This window comes from Podarcis melisellensis, assembly GCF_964234715.1.
Source record: "Podarcis melisellensis genome assembly, chromosome: 3".
Taxonomy (NCBI): Eukaryota; Metazoa; Chordata; class Lepidosauria; order Squamata; family Lacertidae; genus Podarcis; species Podarcis melisellensis.
In genome coordinates, this window is record NC_138530.1 from 18,256,525 (window position 1) to 18,280,563 (window position 24,039).

The 24,039-nt window shown below is 44.9% G+C and overlaps 1 protein-coding gene and 1 long non-coding RNA gene across 2 annotated transcripts; both read left to right on the forward strand.

Annotated features, from left to right (window-relative positions):
- Positions 1-725: 725 nt before the first annotated feature.
- POLR1B (RNA polymerase I subunit B) lies at positions 726-22,679 on the forward strand. The gene is made up of 15 exons (XM_081904584.1): positions 726-944; positions 2,011-2,178; positions 3,450-3,596; positions 4,446-4,578; positions 6,314-6,450; positions 7,177-7,400; positions 9,428-9,599; positions 11,465-11,636; positions 12,707-12,988; positions 14,748-14,881; positions 16,001-16,171; positions 17,253-17,409; positions 18,476-18,672; positions 19,279-19,532; positions 20,611-22,679. Exons 1-15 carry the CDS (start codon positions 765-767, stop codon positions 21,488-21,490), a joined length of 3,408 nt encoding a protein of 1,135 aa, XP_081760710.1. The 5' UTR covers positions 726-764; the 3' UTR covers positions 21,491-22,679.
- LOC309366113 lies at positions 7,516-9,419 on the forward strand. The gene is made up of 3 exons (XR_014166517.1): positions 7,516-7,892; positions 8,614-9,132; positions 9,259-9,419. It is a non-coding gene; the product is annotated as an uncharacterized lncRNA (long non-coding RNA).
- Positions 22,680-24,039: the final 1,360 nt, after the last annotated feature.

The window sequence follows — 24,039 nt, forward strand, 5'->3', positions numbered from 1 at the left end:
TCAAGGTGCACAGATTATCCAAAACGGGCCAGATTATTTTGACACCCGAGGCAGAAAATCCCACCACCATCTCTCGCTGGGAGTACAAACTGCAGCCGAGATAAATGACAAATCTGGCACTGCACCCTTAAAACAGCTGCCTCGCCCTGGCTAACCCTAGCGGCGGCCCGGATGTCCCGCCCATGGATGGAAAAGGAGAGCCATCAGAGCAGCAAAACCTCCACTCCAAAGAGCTACCCTCTCCCAACCTTTAGGCGGCGCTCACAAGCTGCACGCACAAGTGCGCAGGCGCTCAGGAGAAAGAGAGATGGAAGTAGGGGGAGCCAGTTAGTGAGATTGGGAATGCATACGGCAGTAGTGAAATATTAGAGGTGACACACTGCGTTGAATCTACGGTAACAATTTAAATCCGCCGCTGGGCCGTGCTCCTCCCTAGAGCCGCTCTAGAAATTGGCTATGGCAACTGAGACACCCGTAGGTGTGTAAAACATGGACTAAAACAGATCACGTTGCTAGAAAAGGGTTCGCGGTGTAGTATAGCTCTACATTATTTCTATCTCTGTGGATTAAAAACTGCCCGGAGGAAAAGTGGGCGCAATGCAGTCTGGGAGTTGTATGCCTTCCCTTTCAGTGCCGCCGTTACCTAGAACGCCTAGGCGGAGGATGAAAGAACTACAAGTCCCAGCGAGCAGCGGGACGGAAGTGACGGAACACGAGGTGTCTTTCTGGCGGAGGCGGTGTCCTGCGGCTGCCCGGGGAGAAGCATGGGCGACAGCGCGTGCAAGTGGCGGGCTTTGCCCAGCGGCCCCAGCCTCAGGAACCTCACGGCGCCGGGCTACGGGCAGCCCAAGGAGCGCCAGACGCCGGCCCTGCAGGACGTGGCGCGGGCGCACACCGAGTCCTTCAACTACGCCGTGGGAGAAGGGCTGCTGCGGGCCGTGCAGGTGGAGCCAGAGGGGCCGGAGGAGGGGAGGGAGTCGGGGGGGGGGAGTCAGGGAAAAGAAGCGGTATAATATTACTAGTAGTAGCACTATTAGTAGTAAAGTAGGAGTAGAACAGGAAAAGGGGATGCGAGGGAAGTCAGTTTATATTTAATAATAATAATAAAGCTTTATTGGACTTTCTTAAGTAATGTTTCTAGATGGTTTTATTTGATTGCTTTAAATGTAGGTTGTACACAGCTTAGATTCATTTTATTAAAAATATAAAGCAGTACAGAAATGAAATTAATAACAACAACAACAAAACAACAATATTATTGTTATTGTTGTTGTTGTTAGAACAGGAAAAGGGGATGCAAGGAAAGTCAGCTGATATTTAATTATTATTATTAATCGGGTTCTGTTAGTATTTGTAATGCAATTTCCTCCGAAATGTATTTCACAAAGAATAAATGGTACTGGGGAAAGGAGGTGGCAGTTGGCAGTTGGCATTTGATTGGTTATTTCATGAGATTTTATGTACCGCCTGATTGTTGAGGGGAAAGAACCTTCAGAGCAGTTTGCAAAGAAGGTAAAACCATTGCTTTAAAAAAAGTACGGCTGTGTTTTAAAATATACAAAAAGGTTAAAACCAGCATAGTGTAGACTAAAGCAAATCAAAACTCATTCAGGCTTTCTAGACATCTGTCTAAGGTGTGTCTAAGTAAGAATACCTTCAGCAGATACAGGGGGAAAATACAGTAAAGATGTCTGCAGGGAGCTGCAGTTTGGCATTAGCCGGTATAGAAGTGAATAATAATATTAATACTTTAAGGGTAGGAGGGATTTGTGGGTTTTAAAAAAACATGTAGTGCCTTTATTGGGATCAACTAAAAAGTCACAGAGAAGTGAGCAGGTAAGGAAAAGAGCTATTTCTCAGAGGTTTGCTGCCTCTCATCCTGGAGAGATAGTATACAGTCATTATGGCCAGCAGTGGATTTGGTGGTGAGCTGTGATAACCTGTGGGTTCTCTCCCTCCCTCCCTCCCTCCCTCCCTCTCTCTCTCTCTCTCTCTCTCTCTTTTTTAAAGGCCATTCCACCTTTGGAATTTCTTTTCAAGAATGATCGGATCACTTTGGCCATTGTGGGAGCCACCATCAACCCTCCTATGGTACCCAAAGGAAGTATATGTAACGAGCTAAAAGTTTACCCAGCAGAATGCAGGGGGCGCAAAAGCACCTACCGCGGAAAAATAACTGTAAGTAACAAATGTAAAGGAATTATGTGTAAAGGAATGTGGCGGAATCATGTGAACTTTAGAAATCCAAGGTGTGTAGAGACCTGGCACTACAATATTTTGGAGATTTATACACTCCCAGCTGGCATATAAGGTGAACTGTTAAGACAGCATGTGGGTGATACAACTAATAATTTGTCAGCTACCACTTTCTTCCATTAAGAACAGTTTGCAAGCATGGTGATAGGTGGGTTTGCTCATGTAAGCCAACCCATGGTCTGTCTCAAGCAGAGAGATGGGAAGAGAGCATGCGAGGCTAACAAGTTAAGCATTAATATAGTTTGATTTGATTAGAAAAAACAGGCAGTGCTTCATTTGTACTGGACCACACTCTGGTCTTTCAGAAAATCTGATGAGTTCACACTTGGAATCTAACTAGACACTGTAGGGAGATGCCTTATACCATGGCAGGCTATTGATTCATCTAGCTTGTTTACACCAGAGATCGTCAACGTGATGCCCTCCATATGCAGTTGGACTGCAGTTTCCATCAGCCCCAGCCAAGATGGCCAGTGGTCAAGGATAGTGGGAATTGTAGTCCAACAACATCTGGAAGGGACCATATTGGCTACCGCTGGTCTACACAAGCTGGCAGCTGCTCTCCAGGGTTTCAGAAAGAAAATTGGCTGCCTGTGAGCATCCAGACCCTATTCCAGGGGTTTCTACTAGTGCACAAAGCCCTATGTTACTTGGGACCCAATATCTTGAAGGAACCTCCTTACCAGTAACCTCTGGCCTGAAATTTGCAATCTGAGGGAGAGGCCCTGCTTGAGGTCCTGCCCATCAGTTGGAGCAGTAAGGAGGATGGGAGCCCGAGAAAGGGCATTCTCAGTGGTTGTGCCCAGTTAAGGAACTCACCCCTGCACCAAGGAAAATGGGTCAGGTGGGATGTTGAGAATTTTTTTTGCCCAGGCCTTTGTAACGTAGTTGAGGAACACTTTTGTCTCCTACTATGGATGCTCTAATTGCTGTGGATGTTCTCATTGCTTTCATGAAGAGGAGTTTTATTGTTCTTAGCTGCCCTGGGTTCCCTTTGGGGAGAAAGGACATGTTATAAATTTGACCTAATAAGTAAGCACACATTGCTGGCAGTTTTTCTCTAGGCACGTTTTTTGCTTTTGTAAGATACTTGCAGTGTAGCTATTTCTTTGAGAGGAGAGCCTTCTACATTTTCAGTGATTTGGATAATATAGATCTCTTTTTCTCAAATCATTATTTCCCCTCCCATATAGGCTGATATCAGCTGGGCAGTGAATGGCATCCCTAAAGGGATTATAAAACAGTCCCTCGGAAATGCTCCAATTATGGTGAAGTCCAAACTTTGCAATCTCCACGGTCTTTCTCCCAAAGAGCTCATCAAACACCATGAGGAGGAAGAGGTAATGCTCGATGTTATTGATTTGTCTTTCTACGTAGGAAGCCGCCTTATACTGAGTCATACCATTGGTCCACCCAGCTCCCTATTGTCCACCCTGACTATCAACAGCTGTGTGGGGTTTCAGATTGGGAGTCCCTCCCAAACCTACCTGAAGATGCTTTAACCACTGAGCTACAGCCCCTCCTTTTATATATGAAGCAAAAGAAAGTGAATGTTGCATTGCTTGGAGTGAGATTCACCACGTCCATTTCAAAAGTGATTTGTACCAAAGATATTTCCTCTCCCTCTGGAGAAAAGGATCCATTGACTTCTGTGAGGACCTAGAACTCCGGTTATTAATATTAAGCTTTGTACGTGGTTGTAGTTTGCTTTTAAAAATTCAATCATTTTAAAGGTAAAAGTTGATAACTTCCCTAAATGGAATGGAAAATGCAGGCTACAAATACAGTCATACCTTATGTTACGGACGCTTCAGGTTACATGTTTTCAGGTTGCGGGCTGTGGGAAACCTGGAAGTACCAGAACGGGTTACTTCTGGGTTTTGCCGCATGTGCAGAAGCGCCAAAATGCGCTTCAGGATTCGAACATTGTGGACACGCCTCCATCACGGATTACGTCCGCAACCCGAGGTTCCACTGCACTTTGATGAATAAAGAAAATAAACTAGATTATTTTGAAATTAAATTTCCTCTTACTAAAATTTTGATCGTTCTTTGCAACGAAAACGATACTAAAAAATGAGTAAGTGTGCCCTCTGCTTCCAGATCTAATAAAATTAATGCACTGAAGTCTTAATGCACTGAAGTCAATCTTGCAGCTCTGTTAATTGCCTTTTTTCACCTTTTGGCAGGAAATGGGAGGCTATTTCATTGTTAACGGTATAGAAAAGGTGATCAGAATGGTGATTATGCCAAGGCGGAACTTTCCCCTTGCAATGATTAAACCAAAATGGAAATCCAGAGGTCCAGGCTACACACAATATGGTAATGTTGTTCTTCGTAAAATAACTTTAAAATAATCCTTCGTTTTTAAAAAATAAAATAAAATCACATGGTGAACAGCATGTGCTGTTGCTCTTGCTGTTCTCTGGATTTAGCAATTCATCTACCTTTGGTTCTCCCTCCCCTGATGCCATTGAGTTGCTCTGCCCCACTTCCACAAATGCTGGAGTAAAGTATGTAAGGAGTGACAGAGAACAGTGGCAGAGCATGTGCTCTGAATGCAGAGTGGGGCCCCTAAATCCAGTACCCAGCATCTTGGGCAGCCAGACTGGAAAAGAGGTCTGCCTGCAACCTTGGAGCATGGTCTGAACCCTCCTTACCTGGGTCCCCCAGACTGTTTAGAGTGGATCACAGCCACCTTTCCTGCACCTGACGCCATATGCCATCAGGCACAGGGAAGTTCAGGTCGAGAAAGGTCAGAAAAGAATTGAAGCCGCAGCTGTAAGGGAAGAGTTGGGTGCACTTCAAGCAGCCGTGCCTTGACATTTCATAGAATTGTAGAGTTGGAAGGGACCCTGAGGGTCATCCAGTCCAACCCTCTGCAATTCAAAGCTTGAAGGACCATAGCTGAATAGGAGAGCCTCTTGTTTCACATGCATAAGGTCCCAGATTCAGTCTCTGGCATCTCCTGGTAGGGCTTGCTGTCTGAAGATCCTGGAGATCCACTGTCAGTCAGCATAGACAATACAGAGCCAGATGGACCTATGGTCTGTCTCAGTGTAACACAGATTCCTATGTCCCATCAATCAGCTGCTGTCTCCTGGCCAAATAAGACTCCCTGCTCTTGTCTTAGCATTCCAACCAAAATCAGCTACAGTGGTGCCCCGCAAGACGAATGCCTTGCAAGACGGAAAACCCGCTAGACGAAAGGATTTTCCGTTTTGGAGGCACTTCGCAAAACGAATTTCCCTATGGGCTTGCTTCGCAAGACGAAAAAGTCTTGCGAGTTCCTTCGTGTTTTTTTCCCTTTTCCCCCCTTTTCCTAAGCCGCTAAGCCGCTTATCAGCTGATCCGCTGATAAGCCGCTTAACAGCTGATCACTAAAAGCCGCTAATCCGCTAAGCTGTCAATGGGCTTGCTTCGCAAGACAAAAAAACCGCTATACAAAGAGCCTCACGGAACGAATTAATTTCGTCTTGCGAGGCACCACTGTATGCTAGACTTCATTTTCATTTATTATATTTCTATGCCGCTTTTCAGTCAACATGAGTCACAAAGCGGCTTACACAACAATAAATAATAACATAAATTGCAACATGAATCCTATAAAATAATTAATAAATCATCAGTAAAACCATTACAAATTGTCAGGAAAACTTCCACCTTCTATAAAGCACTATTAACAAAGCAACTTTAAAAAATAGGCCAAACAGCACGACCACAAGAAAAATTGTATTATAAACTCCACAAAGCATTAACAGCACTGATAATCCACAAAACAATATTTTAACAAGCTAACCACCAAAAGCACTAAGCACTGCTGAATTCTGCTAGGCTTGATGGAATTAGTAGTTTGACTGTATAATGTTAGTACAGAGGTGATTGCTTTGGTGATGACTAGGGTTGAATATTAGGTAAACTGCATTATTTCCTCTTTTGCTTATAACAGTAATCATGCTGGTATTTTTAGATAACAAAATGGTACAGTAACTCTTAGAGGTTTATTTGTTTATTAATTGGTATATAACTACGATTTGCTTCCTTTGGATGGCGCTAGGTGTCTCAATACACTGCGTTAGAGATGAACACACAGCAGTTAACATGACCCTTCACTACCTTGAAAATGGCACAGTGATGCTGAACTTCATTCATCAAAAAGAGCTGTTCTTTCTTCCACTCGGATTTGTACTGAAGGTACTGTACCTGTGCTCTGTCTGTAGGATCCCTGTTATATTTTACACACTACTTTCCCAAGAACCGTGAGATGTACAATTGCAAATAAGCCGTTCAGAGTTAATAGCCCACCTGCTTTCACACACTAGTGTAAGCCATTTGTGGTATGTCAATAGCCTGAAAGGAGAGTGAAGACACTCTTCCAGTTTACAGAGTCTTTCTGTGCTTGGATGCCTAGAGTCCATTTCTACTCAAGGCAGGTTGAGGTAGGCAAGTGGCTATTTACAAGCCTGTCACTAGTTTGATTAAATGTAACAGTCGAGCCATGATTTTCATGAACGGACTTTAAACTTGAAAACTCCTCCCTTCTTTCCTAAATATTTTGCTGTGATGTCCAAATTGAGCAAAATCTGAGCTTCCAATTCCGGCTTGGAGGCAAACCTTTTGCCCTGTATGAACATGGAAAACAATGGATTGTTTAAACCAAATAGAGAATATAGCTATAGATATATATATAGTATAGTTCACCTCATTCCTCCCTGTCCCCACGTTCCAGGGACATGTTGGGAAAATGGGAAAACATAAGAAAAAAGCTGCCTGCCCCAGTATACATGGTAGCAGGCTATATACAGAATTGCAGGCTTTGAAAATCATGATGCTTTTAGTGATACCTGCCTAGTGTGTTCTTTCCCCCCCCCCCCCACCTCCCAAACTAATTTCTTCAAACCTTTTCTTTCTCTGCTGCAGGCATTAGTTAGTTTCTCAGATTTCCAGATTTTTCAGGAGTTGATTAAAGGAAAAGAAGAGGATACTTTCTATAAGAACTGTATGTCTCAGATGCTGCGGCTGGTAGCAGAGGATGGCTGCATGACGCAGAAACAAGTCCTCATCTTCCTGGGGCAGCGCTTCAGAGTGAAATTCAGCCTTCCTGACTGGCACAGCAGTGAACAAGTTGGAGAGTTCCTTCTTAAGTATGTCTTTACGCAGACGTAACTTAAGACACGGGTGGCGCTGCGGTCTAAACCACAGAGCCTAGGGCTTGCCGATCAGAAGGTCGGCGGTTCGAATGCCCACAACAGGATGAGCTCCCGTTGCTCTGTCCCAGCTCCTGCCAACCTAGCAGTTTGAAAGCACACCTAAGTGCAAGTAGATAAATAGGTACCACTCCGGCGGGAAGGTAAATGGCATTTCTGTGCGCTGCTCTGGTTCGCCAGAAGCGGCTTAGTCATACTGGCCACATGACCCGGAAGCTGTACGCCGGCTCCCTCTGCCAGTAAAGCGAGATGAGCACCGCAACCCCAGAGTCATCCGTGACTGGACCTAACGGTCAGGGGTACCTCTACCTTTACCTTTAACTTAAGTTTTATCTTCCTTTTGAAATACAAAACCAGTCTTTGACTGGTTTCAAACCAGACCCTGGTGCAGGGGTCCCCAACCTGGAGGCACGTTCAGAAATATTAAAGGTTGAATCTTTTTTTTTTTTTATAAAAAATTTTATTAAGATTTTTTACAGATACATATTTAACAAACAGAATAGGTTTCATAACATCCTTTCATTCTATTGTGGACTCCCTCACGTCTCCCGCTTCCACTTTCATCATTAAAAACGAATTTTTCCAAGCAAATTATCATCTTGTTTATGCTCTTAAGTGCAGTATTTAGGTTAAACTCAAATAAAAAATTATAATTTAATGGTAGACAGTTATTTCTGCTCTGGCTTCCTTGTTAGGATTCAACCAAATTACAGTACTTTTGTAAATAGATCTTAAATTTCTTCCAGTCTTCTTCAACCCTCTCCTCTCCCAGGTCGCGGATTCTGCCAGTCATCTCAGCCAGTTGCATATAGTCCATCAGCTGCATCTGCCATTCTTCCAGTGTGGGTAGATCTTGGGTTTTCCAGCTCTTAGCAATAAGTATCCTTGCCGCCGTTGTAGCATACATAAAAAATGTTCTGTCCTTCTTTAACACGTTCTGGCCGACCATGCCCAGAAGGAAGGCCTCTGGTTTCTTGGTGAAGGTATACTTAAATACCTTTTTTAACTCATTGTATATCATTTCCCAAAAGGCCTTCACTTTAGGGCAGGTCCACCAGAGGTGAAAGAATGTTCCTTCATTTTCCTTACATTTCCAACATTTGTTATCAGACGAATGGTATATTTTAGCCAATTTCACTGGGGATTAAAGGTTGAATCTAAGAAGACACTGCGTCAGTGGAATGACTTCCGCAAGAGTAGTGGAACTGCCCCCCCCCCGCCCCTCTGCTGCCCCCGCCCTGCCTCCAGATCTGTTCCTGATGGTTGGGAAAAGCCCCAAATTTGTAGGATGAGAGGGAGGGGAAGTTCTGTTCCACTTGTGCAATAGGATGCAGCCTTGTGCAGTTATTTGAATCTAATGTTCAGTGGGTGTGCAGTCTGCGTACACAATAGTTGTACAACCCCAAAGAGCATACACTCTTTCACACAAACACTTCTATGTGTATAGAAGCAGCTTGTACCTGCACTCAGTGTAACGTGCGAGCAAGCCTTGAATGTTTCTTGGGGGTTGGAAGTCTTAGTTTCACAAAGAAAACCAATGTGAAATTTTATTTTTTGTTACAATTCATTGCATGAATAATAATTACAAAAAAAGCTAATCTCTCTCCCACCCCAACGGAAGACTAATTTTCTTCCAGTGAAATGGGCCCTTTACCAAACTTGATGTAAGGTCACCAGTGGCGTAGCGTGGGAGTGCAGGGGGGGCCGGCCACACTGGGCGCAACATCTGGGGGTTAGGGGGCGCAAATTACTTGCCTTGCCCCAGGTGCTGACAACCCACGCTACTCCACTGAAGGTCACCACCGCCATGAAATCCTAGGCTGCTATTTATTTGTATGGTTGAAAGTACCAAAGGCAAGTTGCAAAGATAGCATTGGGCTAAAATGGCTTCCATGTTTAAGTTTTGGAGTGATGCTCAGCTAAAAAAGAAATGGTTATCCCAAAACTTTGTGTTGCTCCCACAGCCAATGCATCTGCATACACCTGAATAACAAAGCTGAGAAGTTCTACCTGCTTTGCTTCATGACTCGGAAACTGTTTACTTTAGCCAAAGAAGGCTGCATGGAGGAAAATCCTGACAGTTTAATGAATCAAGAGGTGCTCACTTCCGGACAACTTTACCTCATGTTTTTAAAGGTACTACCCTGAGAGTTATTCTCCGTTCCCCTATAGATAGCCAGAAACATGCTCTCCAATAGTTGCCAGAAATCTTAGCAACAGCTTTCCAGATTACATCAAGCATATTGTGGTTCCCACAAACTTCAAGAAGATTTTGAAGAGTTTGGATTTGATATCCTGCCTTTCACTCCCCTTAAGGAGTCTCAAAGCGGCTAACATTCTCCTTTCCCTTCCACCCCCACAACAAACACCCTGTGAGGTGAGTGGGGCTGAGAGACTTCAGAGAAGTGTGACTGGCCCAAGGTCACCCAGCAGCTGCATGTGGAGGAGCGGAGACGCGAACCTGGTTCCCCAGATTACAAGACTACCGCTCTTAACCACTACACCACACTGGCTCTCTTCATTTATTTTGTGTGTTTTATGTCATTTATTTTGACCAAACTGCGGGAGGCAGTGGAAGACAGGAGTGCCTGGCATGCTCTGGTCCATGGGGTCATGAAGAGTCGGACACGACTAAACAACAACAATGTCATTTATAGGCTGTCCCATCACTGAAGTCCTCTGGGCAGCTTACGGGGTTTAAACCAACAACATTACAAGCCAATGTGGTGCCCTCAAGATTATGTGGATTACAATTTGCATCAGCGCCAGCCAGCCTGGCCAGTAGCCTGGGGTGATGGAAGACGTAGTCCACAACACTGGAACGGTGCCATGTTGTCAACTCCTGGTATAGCCCATCACATAATTTCAAAGGCCTGGGGGAAAATAAAAAGGTCTTTGCGTGGCATCAGAAAGAGATTGAAGTAAGTGCCAAGCAGGTTTCATTGGGGAGGTCATTCTAATACTAAGGAGCCACTGCTGAAAATAGTAGAATAGGAAACTGCTGTCCCTGGATAAAATAATCCCAAGTAAAAACTGTTCTTATTATATATGGAGTTATTTGTGCCAGGAGGTTTTGTGTTTGGTGGGAGAGCTGAGGTTCTGTTTTTTTTGTGACGAGGCTGGAGAAGGAAAATTATTCTCCAGTTGCCCTGTCTCTTACTGATTTCTCACAGCTATGTAGTATCCCTCTTACAGGTCAGATTTGAGCTCTGATGCAGGAATGCGTACTGCATAGCTGAAAGCACTTCAGTGGAAATGTCAGCAGTCTTCCAATGAGCGAGGTTGAGCAGTAACATGGAGCTGTGGTTTGGCACCACATGAATAATTTTCTAAGGGCTCTCAAACCTGTGTGCAATGCAACTCCAGCTAAACCATAGTTTTCCATTTTTGTAACCCTGACTTGTTCTTGCCCTGCAAACCGAGATCCCCCCCAGTTCTCCATTGCAAGGACTTCAAGTGACCAGTCGTCTTTGCAGGTTCGGTTAAAATGACAAACTTCTGCCGTGAGCCAAGGAGGGGGGTTCAGAACACAAGGTCATTTGAAAGCGTGTTCACGTCGCAACAGATTGTGGTTTGGTTTGATAACTGCCTCTCAACCTAGTCAGTGGGGCTAAATTGCTGTCGGCTGCAGCTTTGATTGATTTCCCTGCTTATTAAGCTGGGTATCTCTACTCACCTCTGGTGGCTGTATATTTGGCCAGAGCATTGAAATCTGTACTGGTAGTTGATTGTGTGTGACACATTTTGCAATATTGAAGTTCCAAAGCAGATGTACATAATAGGATGTATTATGTTGTGATGTAATAAGTTGTGATGAATCGTGAGGCAATTTGAGAGAGGCCTAGTACCAACGGCAACTTTCCCCTCTGCTCTTGTGTTGGGACAGGAACGTTCCTTGCCACCCATATACTAGTTTGTCACGTGGCCAGTTTGTATAGAAGTGCATTGTGTTAGTTCTTGAAGTCTTTTTTCTTGTTTGTTCCTCTTATCCTATATCGTAGGAGAAGATGGAAACTTGGTTGCAGTCTGTGAAAATAGCCTTGGACAAGAAAGCTCAGAAGTCAGCTATGACAATTAATGCAGAAAACATGATGAAGATTCTTGCCATGGGGACAGATATTACAAGGATGCTTGAATATCTCCTTGCTACTGGCAACCTGCGCTCTAAGACAGGTAAAAATGTCGAAGACCTGCAGCACAATTTTGCAGCTGTAGTCTGAAGCACGTGGATGGCGCCAGCTTGTGAAAGGCTGCTGTAGACATTTTGGGCATATCACAAGCGAGGGGCTTGTTTGCATGAGAGAATTTGCAAACGCACAACAAAGTGGATGCAGTGATTCTAGGATGCAGAGATCCGGTTCCGTGGAGCCTTGCCTTTTCGGGTGGGGATTTTAACCCAACACTTTCTTTTCTTTATGTTTGTAAAACTGCTACAAGGCATGTTGAAAACTCAGCACCCAAGGAACACATTTCCAGAGGTTGGGGTTGTGCAACTTCCATAGCTCTCCCATCCACCCTCCCATTATTAGCCAAGGCAGAATAGGTTATACAGAGTAAGAGTCATTAATGCTGATCAACATACGTCATGTAGACAGGGCAGGAAACTGTTTCTTCCTTGTCGCATAACTTGGGATTATTTGGGTGCAGAATTTTAACTTAGTAGAGCATGTACACACTAAATCCTAATTGTAGGATTAGAATGCTCTCTCGTTCTAAAGATGGATCATTTGCATCCCAAACTACACTCCCGCCACCAATTAACTCCCCTTTAGATTGCAATCCAGCCTGTAGGATGCTGCAACCAAAAATCAGGAAAGGTGATGCACAGCATATCGTTCCAGGGATCACAGCATAAGTAAGCAAAGGAAGGCGCAGATTACAAGGGAACGTATTGAGGATGATTGGCCAGTCTGTTGGTAATCATTATGCCTTACATTCCTAGAGTGATTCCTTGCTGCAGGCACAGGAGCTGTTACTTGGCCTACACCCCTCTTGAATCCTGACTGCTTGTGTTTACCTTCCCTATTTAAAAAAAAAATCAGAAGTCCTAATGGATGCTTATTCTGTTTTCTGCGATGTTCAGATGTTGATGTAGTTGAATATTTGATGTATTGTGCACCACACAACTCAGTGCATGTGGTGGTGGTATTAAAACTGCTACTGCTACCAAGCAACTGTTCTTGCAAAATAATTCTTGGATCAAAGCTGATTTTCCCTGCTTCCCATTTTTCTCTCTCTACAAGGTCTGGGCATGCTGCAAAACTCCGGTCTCTGTGTGGTAGCAGACAAGCTGAACTTCATCCGCTACCTCTCCCATTTCCGCTGTGTGCACAGAGGGGCTGATTTTCTCAAGATGAGAACCACCACAGTGCGCAAGCTGCTGCCGGAGTCCTGGGGTTTCCTTTGTCCCGTCCACACGCCCGATGGAGAACCGTGCGGTCTGATGAATCACATGACAGCTCCGTGTGAAATAGTAACACAGCCATCGTATACATTCTCCCTGCCGTCCTTGCTTTGCTCTTTGGGTAAGAATGGATCTATTTGATCTATATGAAATGCTTTCAGGGGAAAAGCAAGTCTCAGATCGGTAGGGTTGGCCGTTCACTGAGCTGTAATTAATATGCCCACAGAGATAATTGCAAAGTTGTTGTTTAGTCGTGTCCAACTCTTTGTGACCCCATGGACCAGAGCATGCCAGGCACTCCTGTCTTCCACTGCCTCCCGCAGTTTGGTCAAACTCATGCTGGTAGCTTCGAGTACACTATCGAACCATCTCATCCTCTGTCGTCCCCTTCTCCTTGTGCCCTCCATCTTTCCCAACATCAGGGTCTTTTCTAGGGAGTCTTCTCTTCTCATGAGGAGGCCAAAGTATTGGAGCCTCAGCTTCACGGTCTGTCCTTCCAGTGAGCACTCAGGGCTGATTTCCTTAAGAATGGATAGGTTTGATCTTCTTGCAGTCCATGGGACTCTCAAGAGTCTCCTCCAGCACCATAATTCAAAAGATTGCAAAGTAGTGGATTTCAAATTGGGTTCTGGGGAATCCTGGGATTCCTTGGGAAACATATCTGGGTTTGTCAGTGAGAAGATCATTTATGGCACACACACTTCCTTGAACAGCGCTTTTCTAGACTCCTAGACTTCCCTTGCAGGTTGCAACCACAAGAGTGGCTGGAGTACACCCTCAAGTTGTGCTGGGCAGTGGTGAGGCCCAACAGGCCCAGCCAGTGCCCACTGAGTACTAAGCATGTGCAGTAGCCCCAGAGCCAGCCCCAGAAGTATCTGTAGTGCATAGGAGGTCTTTTTGGCAGAATGCAGAAGACCCTTAGCAGACAAGCGCATGTGAAGATAGTTGTCAGAAAATTGAAATCATGGAAGCTGAGGGCTGCAGCTCATTGGTAAGCTGCGTGCTTAGCAAGCAGGTGACCCAGTGCTCAATCCCAGGCATTTTCAGTTAAGAGGATCAGACTGCAGGTGCTGGAAAGACTTCTGCATCAGATCTTGAATAGCTGCTGCCAGGGAGACCATACTAAGCTAGATGTACCACAGTGGACTGAGTCAGTACAAGGCAAGATCATAACTTGAACCACAGTGGTGTGGTGTAGTGGTTAAGAGCGGTGGACTTGTAATCTGGTGAACTGGGTTCGTGTCTTTGCTCCTCCACATGCAGCTGCTGGGTGACCTTGGGCCAGTCACACTTCTCTGCCCCACTCACCTCACAGAGTGTTTGTTGTGAAGGAGGAAGGGAAAGGAGAATGTTAGCCGCTTTGAGACTCCTTAGGGTAGTGATAAAGCGGGATATCAAATCCAAACTCTTCTTCATACTGGACACAGGGTATGATCAGGCCTGGCCTTTCCCCCCTTAAAATACTATACCTGATTAGTCATTTTCAACAATAAGCTCTTGGGCTGCATTACTGGTATATATTTCTGCAGCATAGTTTTAGAATGCAAATAAAGACAGTCTCGCTTCCTGTGTTCTTGGCTGAACCAGGGACCTGAAGTCATCACTTCCCTGCTTCAAATAAAACACTGTTTAGTCAATGCCCCTCCCTGTTTTCAAAATGAGCCACAAATCCTTCCTAGCATGTCAGTTAACAAAACAAAACCTAGCGAAATTACAGGTTTGTACGTTTCAAACCAACTAGAGAGGCTCGTCGGTTGCAACGAAGCTTTGCTGCAAATTTTTTGTAGCCGCTAGTAAAATGTTACACCTGTTCACCTTCTGAAGGCTGCTTGCAGTCGGTGGCGTTGATGCATCACATATTGCTGTGCAACTTTCTGTAGGTGTCACTCCAGTTGATGCTGTGCCAAGCCAGCCCTACTCTGAATGTTACCCAGTTTCACTAGACGGCTCCCCAGTAGGCTGGATAGAGAAGGATCAGGCTCCTGGTCTTGTGGAGACACTCAGGCACTTCAAGGTTAGTTTTGTTTGTTTGCTGCAATGTACACCTCTACTGTATTTGAAAGTCTGCAGGCACTTGGACATCTTGCAGCATTTTGATGATCCAGCTGCCTGTAGCTATGTTTATCCTACAGAATTAAAAGGGTGAAGAGATAAAGATGAATTATCATTGTATAAATACCTGGCCCCACCCTTGCTGACAGTGGGAGGAGTTGCTCCATTTGAATATTAGAGAACTGGGCCAAAACAAACAAGATGAATTTTAACAGGGAGAAATGTAAAGTATTGCACTTGGGGGGGAAAATGAGAGGCACAAATACAAGATGGGTGACACCTGGCTTGAGAGCAGTACATGTGAAAAGGATCTAGGAGTCTTGGTTGACCACAAACTTGACATGAGCCAACAGTGTGATGCGGCAGCTAAAAAAGCCAATGCAATTCTGGGCTGCATCAATAGGAGTATAGCATCTAGATCAAGGGAAGTAATAGTGCCACTGTATTCTGCTCTGGTCAGACCTCACCTGGAGTACTGTGTCCAGTTCTGGGCACCCCAGTTCAAGAAGGACACTGACAAACTGGAACGTGTCCAGAGGAGGGCAACTAAAATGGTCAAAGGCCTGGAAACGATGCCTTATGAGGAACGGCTAAGGGAGCTGGGCATGTTTAGCCTGGAGAAGAGGAGGTTAAGGGGTGATATGATAGCCATGTTCAAATATATAAAAGGATGTCACATAGAGGAGGGAGAAAGGTTGTTTTCTGCTGCTCCAGAGAAGCGGACACGGAGCAATGGATCCAAACTACAAGAAAGAAGATTCCACCTAAATATTAGGAAGAACTTCCTGACAGTAAGAGCTGTTCGACAGTGGAATTTGCTGGCAAGGAGTGTGGTGGAGTCTCCTTCTTTGGAGGTCTTTAAGCAGAGGCTTGACAACCATATGTCAGGAGTGCTCTGATGGTGTTTCCTGCTTGGCAGGGGGTTGGACTCGATGGCCCTTGTGGTCTCTTCCAACTCTATGATTCTATGAATATTTTGTTTTTCACTTTGCCTCTGTGGATCGGGAGAGACATTTCTGCATCGCTCTCTTGCTTTAGTTGAAGGACGTAAAATGGACGCTTCTTTGATTTATGCCACTAGGCAATGCAAGAAAAGAAGATTCCCGTTTGGACAGAGGTGGTCCTTATCCCAATGACAGGAAAGCCCAGCCTTTACCCAGGACTCTTCATTTTCACCACCCCTTGTAGAATGATGCGTCCCGTGCAAAATTTGGCCCTGGGAAAAGAAGAGTTAATTGGCACAATGGAGCAGGTACATGTTGATTATGCAGCAGTGATCTTGGGAATCCTTTTAGTGTATTTGAACAATAGCATGCAGGTGGCGCTGTGGGTTAAGCCACAGAGCCTAGGGCTTGCCGATCAGAAGGTCGGCGGTTCGAATCCCCACGACGGGGTGAGCTCCCGTTGCTTGGTCCCTGCTCCTGCCAACCTAGCAGTTCGAAAGCACATCAAAGTGCAAGTAGATAAATAGGTACCGCTCCGGCGGGAAGGTAAACGGTGTTTCCGTGTGCTGCTCTGGTTTGCCAGAAGTGGCTTAGTCATGCTGGTCACATGCTGTACGCCGGCTCCCTTGGCCAGTAAAGCGAGATGAGCGTCGCAACCCCAGAGTCGGCCATGACTGGACCTAACGGTCAGGGGTCCCTTTACCTTTACCTTTATCCTAACTGGGTGGTAGAATCCCTTCTGCTGCTGTTGCTGTGAGTAGAATTGGAAGGGAAATGGGAGGTCATTGGATTCATATCGGGGAAGGGCAGTAGCTCAGAGGTAAACATGGCCTTTCCATGCAGAAGGTCCCAGATTCAATTGTCTTCCTATGTTTCTATAGTCTTGCACTTTTCTGTGCCATTTTGGATTGTGCAGCTACTTAAAAATATTAACAAGTCGTCGATACGAAGAGCCATTGCCTGTGCATCTGTGACCATTTACTGTGCATCTTTCTCTTTCTAATTCTGCAACCACAATGGTCGGCGTCGTTGGTGTTGCTGAGCATGTTTTAATGCCACTATTGTATGTGACAAGTCACCTTATCTCATGAAATGCTCTTTCCAGCACAAACAGGTTTTAAGGAGATGAGCTACCATTACCACAACTGTTAAAATCTGGTGCAGATTGTGCCAAAAGGCACTCTTTTGATTGTGTGTGTTGACTTAATAATACGGCATTGAAGAATCGTGGCTTCCGTTGGTGTAGAAGTCTTTTCCAAGAGCTTTGCTTGTGTTTAATGTGCTTGGTGACCACTCATAGAAGTTGAAAATAGATCAGCTTGCTTGTTTGCTCTGTTCTCCCAAAGAGAGCTTCTGCAAAGGGTTTATACTGGCTTTCCCTTACCCCAGGTCTTCATGAACATTGCTGTGTCTGAGGATGAAATTCAGCCGGGACTCACCACACACCAGGAGCTCTTTCCCCATAGCATATTAAGTGTGGTGGCAAGTTTCATTCCCTTCTCGGATCACAACCAGAGTCCAAGAAATATGTACCAGTGTCAGATGGGCAAGTAATCCTTAGTTGTTGTTTTTTACCCTGGCCTTGGACAACTCTAGTTGCATTTTTCCGACCCACCCTTTTCTTCTGATGTAAATCATGTTAACTGCTTTTTAATCGTGTACAGTGGTACCTTGGTTTTCGAACGTCTCGGAAGTTGAATGTTTCAATTTTCGGAAGCCAGATGTGCCATGTGGCTTCCATATTGAGTTTTCCGGACATGAATGCTTCCAGAAATGCATGCTTCGGTTTTCCAGATGTTTTGGAAGTCAAACGGTCTTCCGGAACGGATGACGTTCGAAAACCAAGGTACCACTGTATTATATTTTATGGTGAAGCGCAGATAATAACTCCTATAAAACAAAATAACAAAAATGTTCATAGGAAACTCCTTCTCCAAGTATGGATTCTTATGTAGCCAATTGGCTCCCATCCACACATCAAACTATCAGTTGAGGGAATGCCAAAGTTTGCAAAAAACAACAACCGAAAACCATATTTTATTCGGGGGGCGGAGAGTTGGGTGGGGCACACAACACTGATAGTTAATGAGGGGCAGCTAAAGAACCAGGTTGTGGGGGGAATTAAACAGATTATACTGGGGGGGCAGGTTTGCTGTGCATGTCGGGGCTGATGGGAATTGTTGAAAGACAACAGAAAAAAAGGAGGGAGGCTCTCCAGAACTAAAAACTTTTAAGTGGAACAGAAGATGGAGACTTGAGGATGCCGGAAACTTTAGATTGCACATAGAGCAGCCCCACATAAGGATTTGAAAGCGAAACAAATGGAAGTGAATGCCTTAAGTGCTGTATTATTTTTATACTTAGGAAATACAGGGAGACGCCTTACAGGAGGTCAGGCTAGTTCTTCATCTAGCCCAGTATTGTCTGCTCTGACTGGCAGTGGCTCTCCAGGGTCTCGGTCACAAGTAATTCCCATCTCCTGCCAGGGAACCGGCCTGTGACCTGCATGCGAAACCTGCCTTTGAGCTCTGGTCTTTCCCTATGGAAGACATGAAAGGCTTTGAGTTTATTTCATCTGATGTCTACTGTGTCTGTGTATTTTGTCCTTCCAGGCAAGCAGACGATGGGTTTCCCGCTTCTGACCTTCCCATACCGCTCAGACGATAAGCTCTACCGACTTCAGACTCCTCAAAGCCCACTGGTGCGGCCGGCTATGTATGACCATTACGACATGGACTCCTACCCAGTCGGTACAAATGCAGTTGTTGCCGTGATCTCCTATACTGGCTACGACATGGAAGATGCAATGGTGAGTCCTCGGTTTTAAAAAAAGCAAAAAGGAAATTTACGTTCAGATTAACGCTGTTCTCCCTTCCTAATCCCGTCACTTTAGGGTGAAAATGAAGGGAAATGTGGTCTGTAACCTGAAGCATCTGTAACCTGAGGTACCACTGTACCAGGAGTTGAGGGAGGGGAGCCCATTCTGACCCATAATTTGGAGGGAAGCTTCTCTGGCTATTTTAACAATTTGAATCCACCTTTAGATTTTAACCTTAGCTGGATCTTAGAATTGAAAGGGACTCAGGTATATGCAGCCTAATCTCTCACCCCAAACTCATAACATCATTATTATTATTACTTAGCTTGAACTGATTTCTAGTTTGCCTTTTAGAGTATGTAACCCCCCCCCCCCCCGGGCTAATTACAAACCAATAGGGTGTTAAAATTCAAACATTAAAATGATGGTTAAAAACAAAGAATGACATTGAAACAGCAGTAGTAGATCAAACAGTTCCTAAATAAGATCGCTAAGAGCATCTGAATTTGGGGATAAAAGGATCTTCAAGTTTCCTTAAAGGCCAGGTTTTTGTTTGACATCGATTTGTGTGGGGGTTTTATTTCATGTTATTTTTAGATCTTGAACAAGGCTTCATGGGAGAGAGGCTTTGGACATGGAAGTATCTACAAAACGCAACGTATTGACCTTGCGGAAAAAGTCAAGAAGGGAGAGGATAATCTGGTATTTGGGATTGGTCAGGATAAGCTGGCAACTTTGCAGAATCTGGACCCTGACGGCTTGCCCCACATCGGAGCCAGACTTCAATACGGGGACCCTTTCTACAGTTACGTGAATCTCAACACGGGGGAAAGCTTTGTGACCTACCACAAGTGAGTTCAAAATGCTGCTATTTAGCTACAGTTTTCAACAAGACGATGTGGATTTTGTGTGTGTGTGTGTGTGTGTGTAAACTGCCTATTGAAACGCTAGTGAACCTGTGACTAGGTGTTGCTGGTCTACAAATCCCATCCCATTGGCCCTGCTGACAAATTCATGTGCTAGTAGCATAAGGCTACTAGCCACAATGGCTAGGTTCTCCTTTCACTGTCAGAGACAGCGTGCTTCTGAGTACCAGTTCCTGGGGTTCCCAAGTGGGGAGACTCCTGTCGTACTTAAGTCCTGCTTCCAGGCTTCCCCTGGGCATCTTGTGGGCCAGTGTAAGAACAGGTTGCTGTACTAGATGGGCCATTGGCCTGATCTAGCGAGGTTTTATTTTTTATATTCTTAGGCTGGCTGGGGTTGATGTAAGTTGGAGCCAAGCAACATCTAGAGGACCATAGGTTCCACACCCTGCTTAATAGGTTCTCTGTTGAACTCCCTGGGAACCTTCCCACTCCGAAATACTGCTCTGGAAAATGCATTGGATGGGGGCAGTTCTGTTGCAGTGCATTTGGGCAGCTATGCTCACAGGATAGCCTTGGGTGAGTCATAGGGTTACTCATACCCACAAAACCTAGCCAAACCCATTCGTGGAAATTAATGGATGAAAAAATGTAATGCTCTTTACAAGATTGTGAAGCCTTTTGCAAGCCTTCTCTGGCTTCCCTTTTAAGATTGCAGCAAAAGGGGCAACCTGCCTGCCAAATTTGGCCCATGAGATAGGTCCTGATAAAGTTCTCCACCCGTCCTTCCCCTCTCCTGATTGCGATGATGGTTATTAATGGTTGCAGTTAGGCAGCAATCCTTGGGACCATTTGCTCTGGGTGTTAAGGTTTGGGTTGAGAGCATTTGCTTCCTTGCTTTCTTTATTTGCAGGATCTTTCATTTGTTTCCACCTTCATTTTATTCTGTATTTGTATTGGATGAATACTTCACACGTTCCCTTCCGCCATCACCACCAAATAAATTGGAATCAGCTTTCCTGCAGAATCTTTTGGCGATTCAAACCTTTCTTTCCTTTTTCTCCAGGAACAAGGAAATCTGTATTGTGGATAACATCAAAGTATGCAGCAACGACACAGGGACTGGGAAATTCAGGTGTGTGTGCATCACCTTGAGGGTCCCCCGGAACCCAACGATCGGGGACAAATTTGCCAGCCGGCACGGACAGAAAGGCATCTTGAGCAGACTGTGGCCGGCTGAGGACATGCCCTTCACCGAAAGTGGAATGGTGCCAGATATCCTCTTCAACCCTCATGGCTTCCCGTCCCGAATGACCATTGGCATGTTGATTGAGAGCATGGCGGGCAAATCCGCCGCTCTGCACGGGCTTTGTCACAACGCCACGCCCTTCACGTTTTCCGAGGAGAACTCTGCTCTGGAATACTTTGGCAAGATGCTGAAGGCCGCCGGCTACAACTTCTACGGGACGGAGCGAATGTACAGCGGCGTCTCGGGAGTGGAGCTTGAAGCGGACATCTTCATTGGCGTGGTGTACTACCAGCGCCTCAGGCACATGGTCTCTGACAAGTTCCAGGTGAGGACTACTGGGGCCAGAGATAAAGTCACCAACCAGCCCATCGGAGGGCGGAACGTCCAGGGCGGCATCCGTTTTGGAGAGATGGAACGGGACGCTCTGCTGGCTCACGGGGCCTCCTTCTTGCTGCACGACCGCCTTTTCCACTGCTCTGATCGCTCGGTGACCCATGTGTGCATCGAGTGCGGGAGCCTGCTTTCTCCCCTCTTGAAGCCTCCGCCCGACTGGTCCACCACACGCATCAGGCAACACGTCTGCACCACTTGCGGCCGGAGCGACACCATTGAAACGATTGCCGTCCCGTATGTCTTCCGCGTCTTCGTAGCGGAATTGGCTTCCATTAATGTAAAAGTGAAACTCAATGTGAGTTAGGGCGGTGCGAACTGTCCAGACCTTAATGCTGGGAGAGAATTGAAAGTACGTTTTCCCCGTGGAACCATCTTTAAAAGGGCTGCTAAGTTGGTACGGACTGTCAGATTAGTCTCCTATATATTTAAAAGTGAGGTGGAACTCTGCTTAATGCTTATTTACAAAGAAATTGGACTCCCAGGGCAAACGAGATAATTAAGAAACTAACTAGAATAATTATTGGGGCTTTCAGTAAATTATTGAAAGCTGGCTTTTTTAAGAAGACGTATTCTATGCAATTAGGACAGGTGAGGAACCTATGGGTCCTTCCACATTGCTGGACTACAACTCCATTATTCCCTGATCATTGGCCATGTTGGCTGAGACCAATGAGACTTGATAGCCCAACAACATCCGCAGGTCCCATGAGAGAAACACATTTCCAATTTCCTCCCAGAGCTAGGAGGTCCAGATAACTTATTTTTTCATGCTGTGGATTTTCAATTGTGATGACAAATGCTGACAACAGAGATACCAAAGAGGCTTAGAAATTTTAAAAGCTGACCAGACAACCAGAAATATTTGCAGTAGAAAAAGAGACATGTGCCTTTACACCTCCATATACTGTCCCAATATTAGAAACTTGCTTTCATTACTTGAATGGGAAATGGCTGCAAATCCTCGGACAGCCCTGAAGCGGTCACTAAAATTGCCATAAAAGCAAAAGTTGCAGATTGTAGCCTTTGTTTTGAAAAGGAAGGAAAGTTATAGTGGACATTGTTATTTTTCCCTCACCATGCCATTTCTGAGTTGCATACTAGTGTCCAGAAGGACAGATCCACATCCTTACCCTCTCAGATCCCAAACGCTCTGGAACTCCGACGTTTTGGCTCCTGAATGTTGCAAACCTGGAGTGATTGTTCTGGTTTGCGAACATTCTTTTGGAACTCAAACGTCCGACAGGGCTTCCGCGGCTTCTGATTAGCTGCAAAAGCTTCCTGCAGCCAATCAGAAGCTGCACTTTGGTTTCCAAATGTTTTGGAAGTCGAACAGACTTCTGGAACAGATACCATTCGACTTCCAAGGTATGACACTATTTATTTCCTCAAAGTAGGTATTGGTTCAAGGATTTTGCTCTTTGCTGTTGTTGCTGTTCCATTTTCACCCGAGGTTGCACACAACATTTCCATTAAAAGATGTTTTACAATTGGTATTGCTTTTGTCTTTTAAATGACCTTTTCAGTTTAATAGGATCCAACTCATATTACTTACTGCTTTAAAAAAATGGTTTATGAAATGTTGCCATGTTTTGACCATGGATCCATTGTTTGCATTCTGAGAAAAAAATACTTTTTTAAAAATAAAAAAGAATCTTATGCAAATACTGTTCCTGATTTCCCTCCTCTGTTGATATTTTAGTTTTGTTATGATTTATAGGAAAGTAAACCTGATCTTGAATCTAAACTATTACAGTCTTTATGGATATTCATTATATTTCACACACATAGTACAGTGCTCAGGAACACTGTATTTAGATGCAAAAAGCAGAAATCCATTGATGGGTTTCAAATGTTCTGTTGGCAGGCTACTAATGGCCAATTCATATTACATATGACAGTTCACAGGGTCTGGGATCAAAACATGGAAGAATCCTTAACAATCTGAATTTTTGATAACGCTCCAAATCTATCTATCTGCTTTGGGCATTTGGAGAAGAATTAAAATTGGGGTAGCCTTGCAAGCAGATTTGGGGGCTGGGGCTAAGTTCCTGGGTTGAAATGAGAGCTTGCAAATTCAGGGCTTAAAAACTTTTACTCCCCGTGTATCTCACTTTAATTTCTGAAATAAAGCAGAGACACTATTCTGCACCCAGGAAGAAGCAAATGCCTCTTCTGCCAAACACCATCCATGCAGCATGGTCCCTTAACTCCTCATCAAACGACAGAGAAGAGCCCCAAGGTTCCTTTCGCCTCTGAAGACCAAGCCATGACTGCCTGGTAAAATACTGAAATGGATGCAGCTCTCTCCCTAATGGGAAATCAGGGTGGAGACTTGCTTGCTTCAGTCTTGTAGACTGGATAAGCACAATCGAGACTCACACTGGGTTTTTTTTCTTTCCTTCCTGTTCCTGAACCTTTGCATATTGACCCTAGATACATGCTTCCTTCTTCTAAATTGCTAATATTCAATCAGTAGCTATGCAGCCCTTAATGTCTTCAATATGATGATACGGGCACATCTTTCAAGCTTTCTTAAGGAATGGAACAGCAAGAACTGACAACTTCATTGTTTCAACTGCACTTTTAAAAAAAACAAAGTTTCCCAGCATTCTTTCACAGTTATGGCCAAGACAAACAACTCAGGGATGGTGCTTTGCAGCTAGGAACAGACAGGAATCTTGGCGCAACCTCAGTCACCGAGGTCTTCAGCAGAGTCACCTCATTGCTCAAATCCACCAGCTGCTGTACGTTGAGCATTGTGAGCCCAATCCTCTGGAACTCTCTTTCAGATGGTATTCTGCTGTATTGAATTTCCAGTATCCGGTGAAGACCTTTTTCATTGCAGCAAGCATT